The sequence below is a fragment of the Salmo salar genome, chromosome ssa05 (genome assembly GCF_905237065.1).
Source record: "Salmo salar chromosome ssa05, Ssal_v3.1, whole genome shotgun sequence".
Taxonomy (NCBI): Eukaryota; Metazoa; Chordata; class Actinopteri; order Salmoniformes; family Salmonidae; genus Salmo; species Salmo salar.
Genome location: NC_059446.1, coordinates 91,573,716 through 91,593,855, shown reverse-complemented (window position 1 = coordinate 91,593,855; position 20,140 = coordinate 91,573,716). Strand labels below are relative to the sequence as shown.

General features: G+C 44.3%; 1 protein-coding gene across 1 annotated transcript in view; it reads left to right on the top strand.

Moving 5' to 3' along the window:
* The window catches only part of LOC106606155 (CUB and sushi domain-containing protein 3), a 492,730-nt gene that overhangs the window by 455,534 nt on the left and 17,056 nt on the right, over positions 1 to 20,140 (top strand). The window contains 4 exon segments of the mRNA XM_045717778.1: positions 4,837 to 4,857; positions 4,860 to 5,009; positions 9,108 to 9,181; positions 13,899 to 14,010. Of these exon segments, the coding sequence (XP_045573734.1) occupies positions 4,837 to 4,857; positions 4,860 to 5,009; positions 9,108 to 9,181; positions 13,899 to 14,010 (357 nt within the window).

Below are 20,140 nucleotides of genomic sequence, written 5' to 3'. Positions count from 1 at the left end.
TGCCAGTGGAATGTTGAGAGTCATAGTCGGAATGTTGAGAATGGAATGTTGAGAGTCATTGTCGGAATGTTGAGAATGGAATGTTGAGAGTCATTGTCGGAATGTTGAGAATGGAATTTTGAGAGTCATTGTCGGAATGTTGAGAATGGAATGTTGAGAGTCATTGTCGGAATATTGAGAATGGAATGTTGAGAGTCATTGTCGGAATATTGAGAATGGAATGTTGAGAGTCATTGTCGGAATGTTGAGAATGGAATGTTGGAATGTTTGACAGGAGACAATTCCATCAGAACCCTTGCAGTGTATTCAGTCCTTAGCATCTTTATCTGTTGGCATGTCACTAACACCTAAGAGGGAATGAATTCACAGTTCATATGTCTGGATCATTTAGACAAATATCAGTATTGAGGAATACATGAAATAAAGTAATAGACTGTAGTTTTAAGATATTTACAGACAGACGGACTGTTTTTCATTTTGTAATCTTGGTTAGTATTGCGTACTGAGAGGAAGCCATCTCCGGGCTGTTGTGCGGTAATGGCTTTTGGAGCCGGTGTGTTTTGGCTGTGTGTACGTAGCAAATAGAGAGAGAGAGAATGAGATATGGAGAACACTAAACTTATCTCTTCGTCCAGACCTGCAACGTGAGGCAGATGTCAAGTCCTGAGGAGCTGCAAGCTGCCGCCGGAACCACAGCCACATTGTTGACTTTATCCCCGTAGTGCTGCCTGATTCCCACGGCTGACTGCGTGACTTGACACAGTGACTCTGACTGCGTGACTGAGCACAGTGACTCTGACTGCATCCCAAATGCCACACTATTCCCTATATAGCGCCTTACTTCTGATCATACTTTTAATCAGATCCCTATGAGCTCTGGTCAAAAGTAGTGCACTATATAGGGGAATAGACTGCCATTTGGGATGCGAACCAGCTGACTCTGATCTCTCTCTCTCTCTCTCTCTCTCTCTCTGCTTTCTTATAATCTACCATTAAGCAGCTGAAGCCTGAAGCTAACTAGAACCCTGCTGATGGGGATCAGCTGGTGGAGAGGGAGAATGGCTGATTCTTCTGTTTCAGCTGGTGGAGAGGGAGAATGGCTGATTCTTCTGTTTCAGCTGGTGGAGAGGGAGAATGGCTGATTCCTCTGTTTCAGCTGGTGGAGAGGGAGAATGGCGGATTCCTCTGCTTCAGCTGGTGGAGAGGGAGAATGGCTGATTCTTCTGTTTCAGCTGGTGGAGAGGGAGAATGGCTGATTCCTCTGTTTCAGCTGGTGGAGAGGGAGAATGGCTGATTCCTCTGCTTCAGCTGGTGGAGAGGGAGAATGGCTGATTCTTCTGTTTCAGCTGGTGGAGAGGGAGAATGGCTGATTCCTCTCCTTCAGCTGGTGGAGAGGGAGAATGGCTGACTCCTCTGTTTCAGCTGGTGGAGAGGGAGAATGGCTGACTCCTCTGTTTCAGCTGGTGGAGAGGGAGAATGGCTGACTCCTCTGTTTCAGCTGGTGGAGAGGGAGAATGGCTGATTCCTCTGTTTCAGCTGGTGGAGAGGGAGAATGGCTGATTCTTTGCTTCAGCTGGTGGAGAGGGAGAATGGCTGATTCCTCTGCTTCAGCTGGTGGAGAGGGAGAATGGCTGATTCCTCTGCTTCAGCTGGTGGAGAGGGAGAATGGCTGATTCTTTGCTTCAGCTGGTGGAGAGGGAGAATGGCTGATTCCTCTGCTTCAGCTGGTGGAGAGGGAAAATGGCTGATTCCTCTGCTTCAGCTGGTGGAGAGGGAGAATGGCTGATTTCTCTGCTTCAGCTGGTGGAGAGGGAGAATGGCTGATTCCTCTGCTTCAGCTGGTGGAGAGGGAGAATGGCTGATTCCTCTGTTTCAGCTCCTGTTCGTCCTCTTCCATTTGATTAGGCAGACAGTGGAGTAGTGGAGGTGCTGTTAGCCACAGGGTTTCGTTCCATCCCTGCGCTACTGGGAGGGGTGGCAAATAGCACCCTATTCCCTTATTAGTGCACTACTTTTGACTGGGCTCTAGTCAGCAGTAGTGCACTACTTTTGACTGGGCTCTAGTCAGCCGTAGTGCACTACAGTATTTAGGGAGCAGGGTGCCATTTGGAACGGATACCGAGAGGTAGAGCTCTGAGTTTTTGTCTCTGTCTGGCACGGATGGCCTCAGTTGTGTTGTTAACCCCAAGGCCATGTCAGGAAATACATTTTTGAAGAGGGTAATTATTAAGATGTAACCCCGGGGTGGCTCCCCCCTCTTCACCCCGCGGACACTGGAGTCTCTATTCAAAGTATCTTCTTACAGTAATTATTCACTGGTGGCTGGTGTCCAAAAAAACCTCAACAATCAAATAAAAGACCTGATTGAATCACTTGAAAAGAATCCAAACTAAAGTGATATACTGTATGATACCATATAATCTACCCATGGATAAAATATTGATATAAAAAAACTGAATGTTTTAGTTATGTGCCAAAGAAGAGCACAGTGGTGGTTGCTAAGGCTTCACTTAATGGGGGATCCACATCAAGAACACAAAGAAGAGCACAGTGGGGGTTGCTAAGGCTTCACTTAATGGGGGATCCACATCAAGAATACAAAGAAGAGCACAGTGGTGGTTGCTAAGGCTTCACTTAATGGGGATCCACATCAAGAATACAAAGAAGAACACAGTGCGGGTTGCTAAGGCTTCACTTAATGGGGGATCCACATCTAGAATACAAAGAAGAGCACAGTGGTGGTTGCTAAGGCTTCACTTAATGGGGATCCACATCAAGAATACAAAGAAGAGCACAGTGGTGGTTGCTAAGGCTTCACTTAATTGGGATCGACATCAAGAATACAAAGAAGAACACAGTGGTGGTTGCTAAGGCTTCACTTAATGGGGGATCCACATCAAGAATACAAAGAAGAACACAGTGCGGGTTGCTAAGGCTTCACTTAATGGGGATCCACATCAAGAATACAAAGAAGAGCACAGTGGTGGTTGCTAAGGCTTCACTTAATGGGGATCCACATCAGGAATACAAAGAAGATCACAGTGGGGGTTGCTAAGGCTTCACTTAATGGGGGATCCACATCAAGAATACAAAGAAGAACACAGTGCGGGTTGCTAAGGCTTCACTTAATGGGGATCCACATCAAGAATACAAAGAAGAGCACAGTGGTGGTTGCTAAGGCTTCACTTAATGGGGATCCACATCAAGAATACATAATAAATCATAAACAAGTTAACTAAAGCCAATGTTTTGGTCTCTCCACTCCCACCATTTAATATGCCATAGAATCGGCCAATCCAATATGAAACATTTATAAAATGAACATGACTGAAGAATATGTTTTAGTTATGTGGAATATGTTTTAGTTATGTGGAATATGTTTTCGTTATGTGGAATATGTTTTCGTTATGTGGAATATGTTTTAGTTACGTGGAATATGTTTTCGTTATGTGGAATATGTTTTAGTTATGTAGAATATGTTTTCATTATGTGGAATATGTTTTCGTTATGTGGAATATGTTTTAGTTATGTGGAATATGTTTCAAACCGTGATGCCCCAAAAGAACCCCAGGAAGAATAGGTCTAATTAAGTTGTCAGTTAACGGGGATTCATAATAATGAAGGCAAACCAATCCTTTAGTTTCTCACGGCTTCGCTGCTTGAACCCCTCTCTGATTCAGAGGGTTTGGGTTAAATGCGGAAGACACATGTGCAACTGACTAGGTATCCCCCTTTCCCTTTCCCTAATGAATAATTAATCACAGATCTCAAACTCATTCCATGGAGGGCTGAATGTGTCTGTGCGTTTTCACTCTTCCCTTGTACTTGAACTCTCCTCACCTGCTTGTCTAGGTCTTCATTGATTAGTTAGGAACTCCCCTCACCTGCTTGTCTAGGTCTTCATTGATTAGTTAGGAACTCCCCTCACCTGCTTGTCTAGGTCTTCATTGATTAGTTAGGAACTCCCCTCACCTGCTTGTCTAGGTCTTCATTGATTAGTTAGGAACTCCCCTCACCTGCTTGTCTAGGTCTTCATTGATTAGTTAGGAACTCCCCTCACCTGCTTGTCTAGGTCTTCATTGATTAGTTAGGAACTCCCCTCACCTGCTTGTCTAGGTCTTCATTGATTAGTTAGGAACTCCCCTCACCTGCTTGTCTAGGTCTTCATTGGAAACAAATTGAAAGGAAATAACAAAACCAGCAGCCATTGGGCCCTCACATGGAATGAGTTGGACACCCCTGGAATAAATGAAGAATAACCCACTGAATTAAAGCCAGGGTTTTGGGTCTCTCCAGTCCAGCCATCTAATATGCCATATGATCTGCCCGTGCACTATAAACATGGATAAAACAAACATGAGTGAGGAATTTGTTTCATTTATGAGTCAGGATGAATTCAGTGAACTAAAGCCAATGTTTATGAGTCAGGATGAATTCAGTGAACTAAAAAGCCAATGTTTATGAGTCAGGATGAATTCAGTGAACTAAAAAGCCAATGTTTATGAGTCAGGATGAATTCAGTGAACTAAAAGCCAATGTTTATGAGTCAGGATGAATTCAGTGAACTAAAAAGCCAATGTTTATGAGTCAGGATGAATTCAGTGAACTAAAGCCAATGTTTATGAGTCAGGATGAATTCAGTGAACTAAAGCCAATGTTTATGAGTCAGGATGAATTCAGTGAACTAAAGCCAATGTTTATGAGTCAGGATGAATTCAGTGAACTAAAGCCAATGTTTATGAGTCAGGATGAATTCAGTGAACTAAAGCCAATGTTTATGAGTCAGGATGAATTCAGTGAACTAAAAAGCCAATGTTTTGGGCCTCTCCATTCCAGCCAGGTTCTGTGGAGACCCTGGTACCCCAGCCAGGGGAAAAGAGAAGGACGTAGTTTAATCTACAAGTCTGAGGTTACCTTCAGCTGTAGTGCCCCCTATGTCCTGGTGGGGTCAACTACACGCATCTGTCAGGACGACAGCACCTGGAGCGGCTCTCAGCCACGATGCATAGGTAGGTAACAACATCATACTGTAACTGCTACAGTCTATAGGTAACAACAACATCATACTGTAACAGCTACAGTCTATAGCAGTGGTTCTTAACCTTGTTGGAGGTACTGACCCCCACCAGTTTCATATGCGCATTCACCGAACCCTTCTTAATTGGAAAAATAAAATTCAAAACATAGGTATATATTTTACTGGTGCACAAAATGAACCGTGCATCAACATCAGTGTTCAAAGAACAAAACCATTAAAACATGATTTTCACACAAAAACAAAAACATAATAATGAATATTTACTGCAAATCAGTGTGACTTCTGCTGTTGCCTTTCAGAGACCAGTTCAGAAATGCGCGGCTTCACCTTGGCAAGTGCCACTCTCATGTCATTTTCGCAACAAAGTCTGTTCCTTTTCTTCGTTTTTATGTCCAGCATCCTCGAAAAGGATTGCTCGCAAAGATATGTTGTAACAAACGGTATGAAAATCTCCAGAGCTTCCTTAGCAATAACAGGGTACGTTACCATTTGTTGACACCAAAACGTTGAGAGCGTTGTTGTTCTGAAGAGTTGCTGTTGTACCTGGCTCTGCTGAATTTCAATGATTTCATCGAGGTATTCATCATTGACATCTGTTGTCTCAACACTAAACGTGAACGGCTGTCTCACCCATGCTGGATATGACTCTCTTGTAGGGAAGTATCCGTCGAGAGACTTTGCAAGCTCATCTAAGTGCGTGGCAATTGCTTGCTTCAGTTCCGCGGGTACAGAAATGTCTCCGATTCCAGATACATCTTCGATCTTACTTACACAGTCGTCCAGCAGGGGAAAGTTTGCGAAGTTATATCGAAATCAAACGATGTACCATCACGACAGTCACAATTCGACTACTGAGCGCGCCAAATTCCCTGCAGCACAGATAGGCCAAGCGATGTTGCGTGATCACCTGCAGCCAATGATGGCCAAGCGGGGCGTGTCATCACGAATCATATGAGTCGGGTGTGTGTCTTGACCTCCGCCGAACCCCTGAGACTGACTCACCAAACCCCTGGGGTTCGATCGAACCCAGGTTAAGAACCACTGGTCTATAGGTAACACCATACTGTAACAGCTACAGTCTATAGGTAACAACATCATACTGTAACAGCTACAGTCTATAGGTAACACCATCATACTGTAACAGCTACAGTCTATAGGTAACACCATACTGTAACAGCTACAGTCTATAGGTAACAACATCATACTGTAACAGCTACAGTCTATAGGTAACAACATCATACTGTAACAGCTACAGTCTATAGGTAACACCATCATACTGTAACAGCTACAGTCTATAGGTAACACCATCATACTGTAACAGCTACAGTCTATAGGTAACACCATACTGTAACAGCTACAGTCTATAGGTAACAACATCATACTGTAACAGCTACAATCTATAGGTAACATCATACTGTAACAGCTACAATCTATAGGTAACATCATACTGTAACAGCTACAGTCTATAGGTAACAACATCATACTGTAACAGCTACAGTCTATAGGTAATATCATACTGTAACAGCTACAGTATATAGGTAACATCATACTGTAACAGCTACAGTCTATAGGTAACAACATCATACTGTAACAGCTACAGTCTATAGGTAACATCATACTGTAACAGCTACAGTCTATAGGTAACAACATCATACTGTAACAGCTACAGTCTATAGGTAACATCATACTGTAACAGCTACAGTCTATAGGTAACATCATACTGTAACAGCTACAGTCTATAGGTAACACCATCATACTGTAACAGCTACAGTCTATAGGTAACATCATACTGTAACAGCTACAGTCTATAGGTAACACCATCATACTGTAACAGCTACAGTCTATAGGTAACAACATCATACTGTAACAGCTACAGTCTATAGGTAACAACATCATACTGTAACAGCTACAGTCTATAGGTAACACCATCATACTGTAACAGCTACAGTCTATAGGTAACATCATACTGTAACAACTACAGTCTATAGGTAACAACATCATACTGTAACAGCTACAGTCTATAGGTAACACCCTCATACTGTAACAGCTACAGTCTATAGGTAACAACATCATACTGTAACAGCTACAGTTTATAGGTACAACATCATACTGTAACAACTACAGTCTATAGGTAACAACATCATACTGTAACAGCTACAGTCTATAGGTAACATCATACTGTAACAACTACAGTCTATAGGTAACAACATACTGTAACAGCTACAGTCTATAGGTTAAACTAACGATGTAAATGGAATGATCCAAAATGTACCGATAGTGGCTAATATTTAACATGATAAACAAATTGTAAAAAATAAAATAAAAATGCTGTGAAAAGTCTGAGCACATAATGAAAACATTCCTTAAATCATAAATGGTAGGTTTGGTGCCAAACTGTAATTTGGAGCATGGCTAAAGAAGCCTGTTAGCATGAACCATCTTGATCTGGCAAGCTACAGTATCCCTACAAAGAGACACAGATCCAGATGGCTCGTAGGAGGCTAGAAGCCTATAGCTTGGCTCTCCAAATGTCATCCCTGCAAGCTATAAGGCCAGCGTTTCATAAACTCCACTGTGGAAAAGTTGATATGTTGATATGCTTCAGTTTGCTGCCGTATGACTGGTTTCACATTTGTCTCCAGCGATCATAAGGTCAAGTATCAAATCAAATGTCAAATCAAATTTATTTATAAAGCCCTTCTTACATCAGCTGATATAGATCTTAAACAATTGTCATTTACACTACCGTTCAAAAGTTTGGGGTCACTTAAAAATCTCCTTGTTTTTGAAAGAAATGCAAATTTTTTTGTCCATTAAAATAACTTCAAATTGATCAGAAATACAGTGTAGACATTGTTAATGTTGTAAATTACTATTGTAGCTGGATACAGCTGATTCTTTATGGAATATCTACATAGGCGTACAGAGGACCATCACTCCTGTGTTCCAATGGCACATTGTGTTAGCTAATCCAAGTTTATCATTTTAAAAGGCGAATTGATCATTAGAAAACCCTTTTGCAATTATGTTAGCGCAGCTGAAAACTGTTGTTCTGCAAATAAGCAATAAAACTGGCCTTCTTTAGACTAGTTGAGTATCTGGAGCATCAGCATTTGTGAGTTCGATTACAGGCTCAAAATGGCCAGAAACAAAGAACTTTCTTCTGAAACTCGTCAGTCTATTCTTGTTCTGAGAAATGAAGGCTATTCCATGCGAGAAATTGCCAAGAAACTGAAGATCTCGTACAACGCTTTGACTACTCCCTTCACAGAACAGCGCAAACTGGCTCTAACCAGAATAGAAAGAGGAGTGGGAGGCCCCGGTGCACAACTGAGCAAGAGGACAAGTACATTAGAGTGTCTAGTTTGAGAAACAGATGCCTCACAAGTCCTCAACTGGCAGCTTCATTAAATAGTACCCGCAAAACACCAGTCTCATCGTCAACAGTGAAGAGACAACTCTGGGATGCTGGCCTTCTAGGCAGAGTTCCTCTCTCCAGTGTTCTTTTGCCCATCTTAATATTTATATTGGCCAGTCTGAGATATTGCTTTTTCTTTGCAACTCTGCTTAGAAGGTCAGCATCCCCGGAGTCGCCTCTTCACTGTTGACTGGTATTTTGCAGGTACTATTTAATGAAGCAAAAACAAGGACATTTCTAAGTGACCCCAAACTTTTTGAACGGTAGTGTATATTTACAGTCCCCTTGTCCAACAAACAGCTGACTCATTTACCTGGATCTGACCAATAGCTGTTATTAATGTGTAAATGACGGTGCATGGAGAATGGTGTTATATCTATCAGAAAAAAGAGGGTAGATGGTGTTCCACTTAGAACCGACAATTATGCAAGACCTTATTGATCGTTTCATCAAAGGTGGTGCAATTATGAGGGATTTAAGTCAAGGTACGAATACACCATTTACGTGCGCATAATTCCTGGTCTGAATCGGGTCTGAATCGGCCCCCATATGTTTAAAAGACTCCACAAAGTGCAATCTATGCTTCCGTAGATATGACAGACTCATCATCGTGATAGTAACCCAGGGTGATTATGATCTATGTCCTTCTAGAACCATCCAGGACGACCTGTGAGAACCCGGGAACACCTGAATACGGCTCCATGAACATCAGCCTGGGCTTCAAGGTACGGTATAAAGAACTGTGTTCTGTACTAGATATCTTTTAAAGTGGAAATCTGGGATTGGTACATCCATGGTTAAAACAAATCATTTTAAACTCATAGACGGTCAGTCCTTGCATCCATAGCTCTGTCTATGAATTTGAGAGTGGTTACATTTCCCCCAGCCCCATTCCCTCAGCTTTTTACCAAAGAAAGTGGTGACCATTTTGAATCCCAGTGCAGTATGTTAGACTGGGACTGTACTGTACCAATGATGATAGAGTACTGTAAGGTTTAAAACTGTCCCGTTCTGAGGGTGCAGTATGTTAGACTGGGACTGTACTGTACCAATGATGATAGAGTACTGTAAGGTTTAAAACTGTCCCGTTCTGATGGTGCAGTATGTTAGACTGGGACTGTACTGTACCAACGATGATAGAGTACTGTAAGGTTTAAAACTGTCCCGTTCTGAGGGTGCAGTATGTTAGACTGGGACTGTACTGTACCAACGATGATAGAGTACTGTAAGGTTTAAAACTGTCCCGTTCTGAGGGTGCAGTATGTTAGACTGGGACTGTACCAACGATGATAGAGTACTGTAAGGTTTAAAACTGTCCCGTTCTGAGGGTGCAGTATGTTAGACTGGGACTGTACCAACGATGATAGAGTACTGTAAGGTTTAAAACCGTCCCGTTCTGAGGGTGCAGTATGTTAGACTGGGACTGTACTGTACCAACGATGATAGAGTACTGTAAGGTTTAAAACTGTCCCGTTCTGAGGGTGCAGTATGTTAGACTGGGACTGTACCAACGATGATAGAGTACTGTAAGGTTTAAAACTGTCCCGTTCTGAGGGTGCAGTATGTTAGACTGGGACTGTACCAACGATGATAGAGTACTGTAAGGTTTAAAACTGTCCCGTCCAGAGGGTGCAGTATGTTAGACTGGGACTGTACTGTACCAACGATGATAGAGTACTGTAAGGTTTAAAACTGTCCCGTCCAGAGGGTGCAGTATGTTAGACTGGGACTGTACCAACGATGATAGAGTACTGTAAGGTTTAAAACTGTCCCGTTCTGAGGGTGCAGTATGTTAGACTGGGACTGTACCAACGATGATAGAGTACTGTAAGGTTTAAAACTGTCCCGTCCAGAGGGTGCAGTATGTTAGACTGGGACTGTACCAACGATGATAGAGTACTGTAAGGTTTAAAACTGTCCCGTCCAGAGGGTGCAGTATGTTAGACTGGGACTGTACTGAGATGTGATGATATGTGAAACCACAGGGTCTTTTCAAAGGCAGTCCAACCCACCACCAGCTGGAAGATCTAAATGTGTCTGGATTGGAATCATCTTGTATTCTGTTGGATGATTCTGTTGGATGATGTTATGTTGGCGTAAGGCAAGGCATGGCAGGCTGCAAGACATTTCATCTCAGCAGGACATTGATATACACAGTTCCTTCAACTCTCTCTGACTCACTCACTCACTCACTCACTCACTCACTCACTCACTCACTCACTCACTCACTCACTCACTCACTCACTCACTGTCTCTCTCTCTCTCTCTCTCTCTCTCTCTGTCTCTCTCTCTCTCTTGTCTCTCTCTCTCTCTCTCTGTCTCTCTCTCTGTCTCTCTCTCTCTCTCTCTCTCTCTCTCTCTCTCTCTCTCTCTCTCTCTCTCTCTCTCTCTCTCTCTCTCTCTCTCTCTCTCTCTCTCTCTCTCTGTCTCTGTCTCTGTCTCTCTCTCTCTGTCTCTCTCTCTCTCTCTCTCTCTCTCTCTGTCTCTCTCTGTTAGCCTTCATTAGACTAAACTGTACTTCTGAGAACTCCTTAGTTTATTTGATGTGCTCTACACACATTTCCAATAGTGATGCAATATAAATACTGAAAAAAAATACTGTTGTGAAATGACTAATGCAGTTAATAGACAAGACTGTCTTTTGGGGTTAATTAGACTTAACTGTCTTTTGGGGTTAATTAGACTAAACTGTCTTTTGGGGTTAATTAGACTTAACTGTCTTTTGGGGTTAATTAGACTTAACTGTCTTTTGGGGTTAATTAGACTTAACTGTCTTTTTAGGTTAATTAGACTAAACTGTCTTTTGGGGTTAATTAGACTAAACTGTCTTTTTAGGTTAATTAGACTTAACTGTCTTTTGGGGTTAATTAGACTTAACTGTCTTTTGGGGTTAATTAGACTTAACTGTCTTTTGGAGGTTAATTAGACTAAACTGTCTTTTTAGGTTAATTAGACTAAACTGTCTTTTTAGGTTAATTAGACTAAACTGTCTTTTTAGGTTAATTAGACTTAACTGTCTTTTGGGGTTAATTAGACTTAACTGTCTTTTGGGGTTAATTAGACTTAACTGTCTTTTGGGGTTAATTAGACTTAACTGTCTTTTTAGGTTAATTAGACTTAACTGGAGTCATCAAGATCCTACATCTGTATCCTGAAATAACATATTTCCTCTTAGAGAAACACCATCAGTTTAGTCATGGTCTGTCTGTCTGTCTGTCTGTCTGTCTGTCTGTCTGTCTGTCTGTCTGTCTGTCTGTCTGTCTGTCTGTCTGTCTGTCTGTCTGTCTGTCTGTCTGTCTGTCTGTCTGTCTGTCTGTCTGTCTGTCTGTCTGTCTGTCTGTCTGTCTGTCTGTCTGTCTGTCTGTCTGTCTGTCTGTCTGTCTGTCTGTCTGTCTGTCTGTCTGTCTGTCTGTCTGTCTGTCTGTCTGTCTGTCTGTCTGTCTGTCTGTCTGTCTGTCTGTCTGTCTGTCTCCACTGGTGGTCAGTAAGGTGGATTTAGTATGTCTGTCTGTCTGTCTGTCTGTCTGTCTGTCTGTCTGTCTGTCTGTCTGTCTCTCTGTCTGTCTGTCTGTCTGTCTGTCTGTCTGTCTGTCTGATGTCTGTCTGTCTGTCTCTCTGTCTGTCTGTCTGTCTCTCTGAACCAGGTGGGCAGTAAGGGGGGTTTAGTAATGTCTGTCTCTCTGTCTGTCTCTCTGAACCAGGTGGGCAGTAAGGGGTCTAGTAATGTCTGTCTCTCTGTCTGTCTCTCTGAACCAGGTGGGCAGTAAGGGGTTTAGTAATGTCTGTCTGTCTGTCGGTCTCGTCTGTCTCTCTGAACCAGGTGGGCAGTAAGGGGTTTAGTAATGTCTGTCTCTCTGTCTGTCTCTCTGAACCAGGTGGGCAGTAAGGGGTTTAGTAATGTCTGTCTGTCTGTCTCTCTGAACCAGGTGGGCAGTAAGGGGTTTAGTAATGTCTCTCTGTCTGTCTCTCTGAACCAGGTGGGCAGTAAGGGGTTTAGTAATGTCTGTCTGTCTGTCTCTCTGAACCAGGTGGGCAGTAAGGGGTTTAGTAATGTCTGTCTGTCTGTCTCTCTGAACCAGGTGGGCAGTAAGGGGTTTAGTAATGTCTGTCTGTCTGTCTGTCTGTCTGTCTGTCTGTCTGTCTGTCTGTCTGTCTCTCTGTCTCTCTGTCTGTCTCTCTGAACCAGGTGGGCAGTAAGGGGTTTAGTAATGTCTGTCTCTCTGTCTCTCTGTCTCTCTGTCTGTCTCTCTGAACCAGGTGGGCAGTAAGGGGTTTAGTAATGTCTGTCTCTCTGTCTGTCTCTCTGAACCAGGTGGGCAGTAAGGGGTTTAGTAATGTCTGTCTCTCTGTCTGTCTCTCTGAACCAGGTGGGCAGTAAGGGGTTTAGTAATGTCTGTCTGTCTGTCGGTCTGTCTGTCTCTCTGAACCAGGTGGGCAGTAAGGTGTTTAGTAATGTCTGTCTCTCTGTCTGTCTCTCTGAACCAGGTGGGCAGTAAGGGGTTTAGTAATGTCTGTCTGTCTGTCTCTCTGAACCAGGTGGGCAGTAAGGGGTTTAGTAATGTCTCTCTGTCTGTCTCTCTGAACCAGGTGGGCAGTAAGGGGTTTAGTAATGTCTGTCTGTCTGTCTCTCTGAACCAGGTGGGCAGTAAGGGGTTTAGTAATGTCTGTCTGTCTGTCTCTCTGAACCAGGTGGGCAGTAAGGGGTTTAGTAATGTCTCTCTGTCTGTCTCTCTGAACCAGGTGGGCAGTAAGGGGTTTAGTAATGTCTGTCTGTCTGTCTCTCTGAACCAGGTGGGCAGTAAGGGGTTTAGTAATGTCTGTCTGTCTGTCTCTCTGAACCAGGTGGGCAGTAAGGGGTTTAGTAATGTCTCTCTGTCTGTCTCTCTGAACCAGGTGGGCAGTAAGGGGTTTAGTAATGTCTGTCTGTCTGTCTCTCTGAACCAGGTGGGCAGTAAGGGGTTTAGTAATGTCTGTCTGTCTGTCTCTCTGAACCAGGTGGGCAGTAAGGGGTTTAGTAATGTCTGTCTGTCTGTCTCTCTGAACCAGGTGGGCAGTAAGGGGTTTAGTAATGTCTGTCTGTCTGTCTCTCTGAACCAGGTGGGCAGTAAGGGGTTTAGTAATGTCTGTCTGTCTGTCTCTCTGAACCAGGTGGGCAGTAAGGGGTTTAGTAATGTCTCTCTGTCTGTCTCTCTGAACCAGGTGGGCAGTAAGGGGTTTAGTAATGTCTGTCTGTCTCTCTGAACCAGGTGGGCAGTAAGGGGTTTAGTAATGTCTGTCTGTCTCTCTGAACCAGGTGGGCAGTAAGGGGTTTAGTAATGTCTGTCTGTCTCTCTGAACCAGGTGGGCAGTAAGGGGTTTAGTAATGTCTGTCTGTCTGTCTCTCTGAACCAGGTGGGCAGTAAGGGGTTTAGTAATGTCTCTCTGTCTGTCTCTCTGAACCAGGTGGGCAGTAAGGTGGAGTTCCAGTGCCAGCAGGGCCACCTACTCCAGGGTTCCACCACCCGACTCTGCCTGTCTGACCTCACCTGGAGCGGCTCTCAGCCAACATGCATCCGTGAGCTCTCCTTATCTCTTCCTCTGTCATCTTCCTCGCCTTACCTCTTCTTGTCTGTCTGTCTCTTCTCCCTCCACCTCTCCTCTCTCCTCTCTCTCCTCTCCTATTCCTCAGTCCTCAGTCCTCTCTCCTCTCCTCTCTCTCTGCTCTCACAACCTCTCCTCTCTCCTCTATTCTCCCTCCACCTCTCCTCTCTCCTCTCTCCCCTCTCCTATCCCTCAGTCCTCAGTCCTCTCTCCTCTTCCTATCCTCTTTCCTCTCTCCTCTCCCTCAGTCCTCTCTCCTCTCCACTCTCTCTGCTCTCACAACCTCTCCGCTCTCCTCTTTCCCCTCTCCTATTCCTCAGTCCTCTCTCCTCTTACTATCCTCTCTCCTCTCTCCTCTCATATACCTCAGTCCTCTCTCCTCTTGCTATCCTCTCTTCTCTCTCCTCTCCTATACCTCAGTCCTCTCTCCTCTTCCTATCCTCTCTCTTCTCTCCTCTCCTATACCTCAGTCCTCTCTCCTCTCCTCTCTCTCTCTGCTCTCACAACCTCTCCTCTCTCCGCTCTCCTCTCTTCTCCCTCCACCTCTCCTCTTCCTCTCTCCACTCTCCACTCTCCTCTCTCCTCTCTCCTCTCTCCTCCCTCCTTTCTCCTCTCTCCTCTCTCCACTCTCCTCTTCCTCTCTTCTCCCTCCTCCCTCCTCTCCTTTCCACTCCACATCTCCTGCTCCACTCTGCAATCAACACCATGCCTTTATGAGTCTGTCTACCAGTGAAGTGTTGTTGACATGATTACTGATGTGTAGTGTAGCCTGAAGCGTGTAGGGCTGGTGCCGGGCCAATTGCTGGCTGTTTTTCTAAACCAGAGGGGCTTTTCAACTGGGACCCGTCACATCACATGTGGAGTAAACACATGACTGATGTATTTAACGTTAGTATTTTAAGAGTGATAAGTATGTGCTATTTACACTTATTCATCCAACATTAAAAGGGAACATTAGTACTGTACACATTTGCATAGGATTATGATTTATTGCTGTAAATGCTGATGAAAATTATATTTCGTAATCACTATTCCATAACTACTCCCCTAGACAGAATCCCCATTAGAATTACCCTTTGATGAAAAATGGCTTTGTTAGCTAATACAACGTCTGTATCCTCCAGTTATAAACCAACGGTGTGCCTGTGTGGTTATTTATGTCCAGTATCTCAGTGGTCTTTCTGATCTGTCTACTGCACTGCCATGTGGTGTGTTCCTGTCCTGGCCTGTCCTGGCCTGTCCTGGCTGGTCCTGGCTGGTCCTGGCTGGTCCTGGCCTGTCCTGGCCTGTCCTGGCTGGTCCTGGCCTGTCCTGGTCTGTCCTGGCTGGTCCTGGCTGGTCCTGGCTGGTCCTGGCCTGTCCTGGCCTGTCCTGGCCTGTCCTGGCTGGTCCTGGCCTGTCCTGGTCTGTCCTGGCTGGTCCTGGCCTGTCCTGGCCTGTCCTGGTCTGTCCTGGCTGGTCCTGGCCTGTCCTGGCCTGTCCTGGCCAGTCCCACTGTGGTTGAGGCTTGGCTGGGGTTAGCCATTCAAATAGTGCTGTTCGGTTCTGGCCCTCTCTTCTCCTCCCCTCCTCATAATGTTCCCATTCTGTCTGTCTGTCTGTCTGTCTGTCTGTCTGTCTGTCTGTCTGTCTGTCTGTCTGTCTGTCTGTCTGTCTGTCTGTCTGTCTGTCTGTCTGTCTGTCTGTTTTTTGTTGCTACTGTGTGGTCCTATGTGGTCCTGTGTGGTCCTGTCCTGTCTGGTCCTGTCCTGTCTGGTCCTGTGTGGTCCTGTCCTGTCTGGTCCAAACAAGTAGCCAGCTGTCATAAGGACAGGATGTCCATCTCAAATGGCACCCTATGGGCCCTGGTAAAAAGTAGTGCACTACATTGGGAATAGGGCTCTGGTCTAAAGTAGTGCACTACATAGGGAATAGGGTGTTATTTGAGACACCACCCCTTTGAGTCTCTGGTCCTGTCTGGTCCTGTCTGGTCCTGTCTGGTCCTGTCTGGTCCTGTCCTGTCTGGTCCTGTCCTGTCTGGTCCTGTCTGGTCCTGTCCTGTCTGGTCCTGTCTGGTCCTGTCTGGTCCTGTCTGGTCCTGTGTGGTCCTGTCCTGTGTGGTCCTGTCAGGTCCTGTCTTGCCTGGTCCTGTCCTGTCTGGTCCTGTCCGGTCCTGTCCTGTCTGATCCTGTCTGGTCCTGTGTGGTCCTGTCCTGTGTGGTCCTGTCTGGTCCTGTCTGGTCCTGTGTGGTCCTGTCCTGTGTGGTCCTATCTGGTCCTGTCCTGTCTGGTCCTGTGTGGTCCTGCCTGGTCCTGTGTGGTCCTGTCTGGTCCTGTCCTGTCCTGTCTGGCCCCACTGTGGTTGAGGCTTGGTCTTGGTCCTCCCTCCTCCTCCCTAACGTCCCCCTCCTACCCATGTCTGTGTGTGAGCCGTCCTGCAGCTGGAGACAGCCACAGCCTCTCATTTCATCTACTCTCAGCGGGAGAGAGGAAGGGGGGGAGAGGAAGGGAGGAGGGTGAGATGAAGAGGAGCGAGAGAGAGAGAGAGAGCCCCCTGAGACACTGTCTTTCTCCCTCCTCCCTCCCTCCTCCTCCCTCTCCTCCCTCCTCCTCCCTCTCCTCCCTCCTCCATCTTCTCCTCTCTGAGGAGCAGAACATAGCCCTTTCATCTTCCCTGTTTTCTTTCACGCCCGATTAGAGTTAATGTCACTAAAATAACATGAAGGGCCAATTCACTGCTGTGACTCTGTCATTAAAACAACATGAAGGGCCAATTCACTGCTGTGACTCTGTCATTAAAACGCCATGAAGGGCCAATTCACTGCTGTGACTCTGTCATTAAAACAACATGAAGGGCCAATTCACTGCTGTGACTCTGTTATTAAAACAACATGAAGGGTCAATTCACTGCTGTGACTCTGTCATTAAAACAACATGAAGGGTCAATTCACTGCTGTGACTCTGTTATTAAAACAACATGAAGGGTCAATTCACTGCTGTGACTCTGTCATTAAAACGCCATGAAGGGTCAATTCACTGCTGTGACTCTGTCATTAAAACAACATGAAGGGCCAATTCACTGCTGTGACTCTGTCATTAAAACAACATGAAGGGCCAATTCACTGCTGTGACTCTGTCATTAAAACGCCATGAAGGGCCAATTCACTGCTGTGACTCTGTCATTAAAACGCCATGAAGGGCCAATTCACTGCTGTGACTCTGTTATTAAAACAACATGAAGGGTCAATTCACTGCTGTGACTCTGTCATTAAAACAACATGAAGGGCCAATTCACTGCTGTGACTCTGTCATTAAAACAACATGAAGGGCCAATTCACTGCTGTGACTCTGTTATTAAAACAACATGAAGGGCCAATTCACTGCTGTGACTCTGTCATTAAAACAACATGAAGGGCCAATTCACTGCTGTGACTCTGTCATTAAAACAACATGAAGGGCCAATTCACTGCTGTGACTCTGTCATTAAAACAACATGAAGGGCCAATTCACTGCTGTGACTCTGTCATTAAAACAACATGAAGGGCCAATTCACTGCTGTGACTCTGTCATTAAAACAACATGAAGGGCCAATTCACTGCTGTGACTCTGTTATTAAAACGCCATGAAGGGTCAATTCACTGCTGTGACTCTGTTATTAAAACAACATGAAGGGTCAATTCACTGCTGTGACTCTGTCATTAAAACGCCATGAAGGGTCAATTCACTGCTGTGACTCTGTTTAAAACAACATGAAGGGCCAATTCACTGCTGTGACTCTGTCATTAAAACAACATGAAGGGCCAATTCACTGCTGTGACTCTGTTATTAAAACAACATGAAGGGCCAATTCACTGCTGTGACTCTGTCATTAACTCATATCTTCAACTCATTGGTTTAGTAGATTCAGGATATCTTCAACTCATTGGTTTAGTAGATTCAGGATATCTTCAACTCATTGGTTTAGTAGATTCAGGATATCTTCAACTCATTGGTTTAGTAGATTCAGGATATCTTCAACTCATTGGTTTAGTAGATTCAGGATATCTTCAACTCATTGGTTTAGTAGATTCAGGATATCTTCAACTCATTGGTTTAGTAGATTCAGGATATCTTCAACTCATTGGTTTAGTAGATTCAGGATATCTTCAACTCATTGGTTTAGTAGATTCAGGATATCTTCAACTCATTGGTTTAGTAGATTCAGGATATCTTCAACTCATTGGTTTAGTAGATTCAGGATATCTTCAACTCATTGGTTTAGTAGATTCAGGATATCTTCAACTCATTGGTTTAGTAGATTCAGGATATCTTCAACTCATTGGTTTAATAGATTCAGGATATCTTCAACTCATTGGTTTAGTAGATTCAGGATATCTTCAACTCATTGGTTTAATAGATTCAGGATATCTTCAAAGCAGTCTGGTATTTTGTCAACACTGCAGCCAGTCTTTGTTCACAGTCCTAATGGGGAGGCAATATATATCTGCGTCTCAAATGGAGCCTTATGAACTCTGGTGAAACGGAGTGTACTAAATAGGGCATAGGGTGCCATAGGGTCCTTATCTAAAGTAGTGCACTATATAGGGAATAGGGTGCCATAGTGTCCTTATCTAAAGTAGTGCACTATATAGGGAATAGGGTACCATTTGGACCTGGTCTATAGTAGTGCACTATATAGGGAATAGGGTACCATTGGGTCCAGGTCTAAAGTAGTGCACTATATAGCACTATATGCAAACCCATCTACTGCTCTCTCATTTGACCAACAACTTGCTTTAGACCAACCAGGAAAACCTTGAGACGCCTGCTAATACAAACACTGATTTCTTCATTATCAGGGATCCGCACCCCAGGAAACCCTGCTTCTCTGAGTCCATACACTCTATACACGCTGATCTACCCCCAAACCAATATCCACGTGTACAGTGCCTTGCAAAAGTGTTCATCCCCCTTGGCGTTTTTCCTATTTTGTTTCATTACAACCTGTAATTTAAATAGATTTTTATTTGGATTTAATGTAATGGACATACACACAATAGTTTAAATTGGGGAAGTGAAATGTAAAAAATAACTTGTTTAAAAAAATTATTAAAATAAAATCGTGAAAGTGTTGCGTGCATATATATTCACCCCCGTGGTCCCTAAATAAGATCTGGTGCAACCAATTACCTTCAGAAGTCACATAATTAGTTAAATAAAGTTCACCTCTGTGCAATCTAAGTGTCACATGACAGTATATATACACCTGTTCTGAAAGGCCCCAGAGTCTGCAACAACACTAAGCAAGGGGCACCACCAAGCAAGCGGCACCATGAAGACCAAGGAGCTCTCCAACAGGTCAGGGACAAAGTTGTGGAGAAGTACAGATCAGGGTTGGGTTATAAAAAAATATCAGAAACTATGAACATCCCACGGAGCACCATTAACCCATTATTCAAAAATGGAAAGATTGTGTCACCACAACAAACCTGCCAAGAGAGGGCCGCCTACCAAAAATCACAGACCAGGCAAGGATGGCATTAATCAGAGAGGCAACAAAGAGACCAAAGATAACCCTGAAGGAGCTGCAAAGCTCCACAGCGGAGATGGGAGTATCTGTCCATAGGATAAAAATAAAAATAAATAAGCACACATTTGGTGTTCGCCAATAGACATGTGGGAGACTCCCCAAACATATGGAAGAAGGTACTCTGGTCAGATGAGACTAAAATGTTGCTTTTTGGCCATCAAGGAAAATGCTATTTCTGGTGCAAACCCAACATCTCTCATCTCCCCGAGAACACCATCCCCACAGTGAAGCATGGTGGTGACAGCATCATGTTTTGGGGATGTTTTTCATCGGCAGGGACTGGGAAACTGGTCAGAATTGAAGGAATGATGGATGGCACTAAATACAAGGAAATTCTTGAGGGAAACCTGTTTCAGTCTTCCAGAGATTTGAGACTGGGACGGAGGTTCACCTTCCAGCAGGACAATGACCCTAAGCATACTGCTAAAGCAACACTCGAATGGTTTAAGGGGAAACATTTAAATGTCTTGGAATGGCCTAGTCAAAGCTCAGACCTCAATCCAATTGAGAATCTTTGGTATGACTTAAAGATTGCTATACACCAGCGGAACCCATC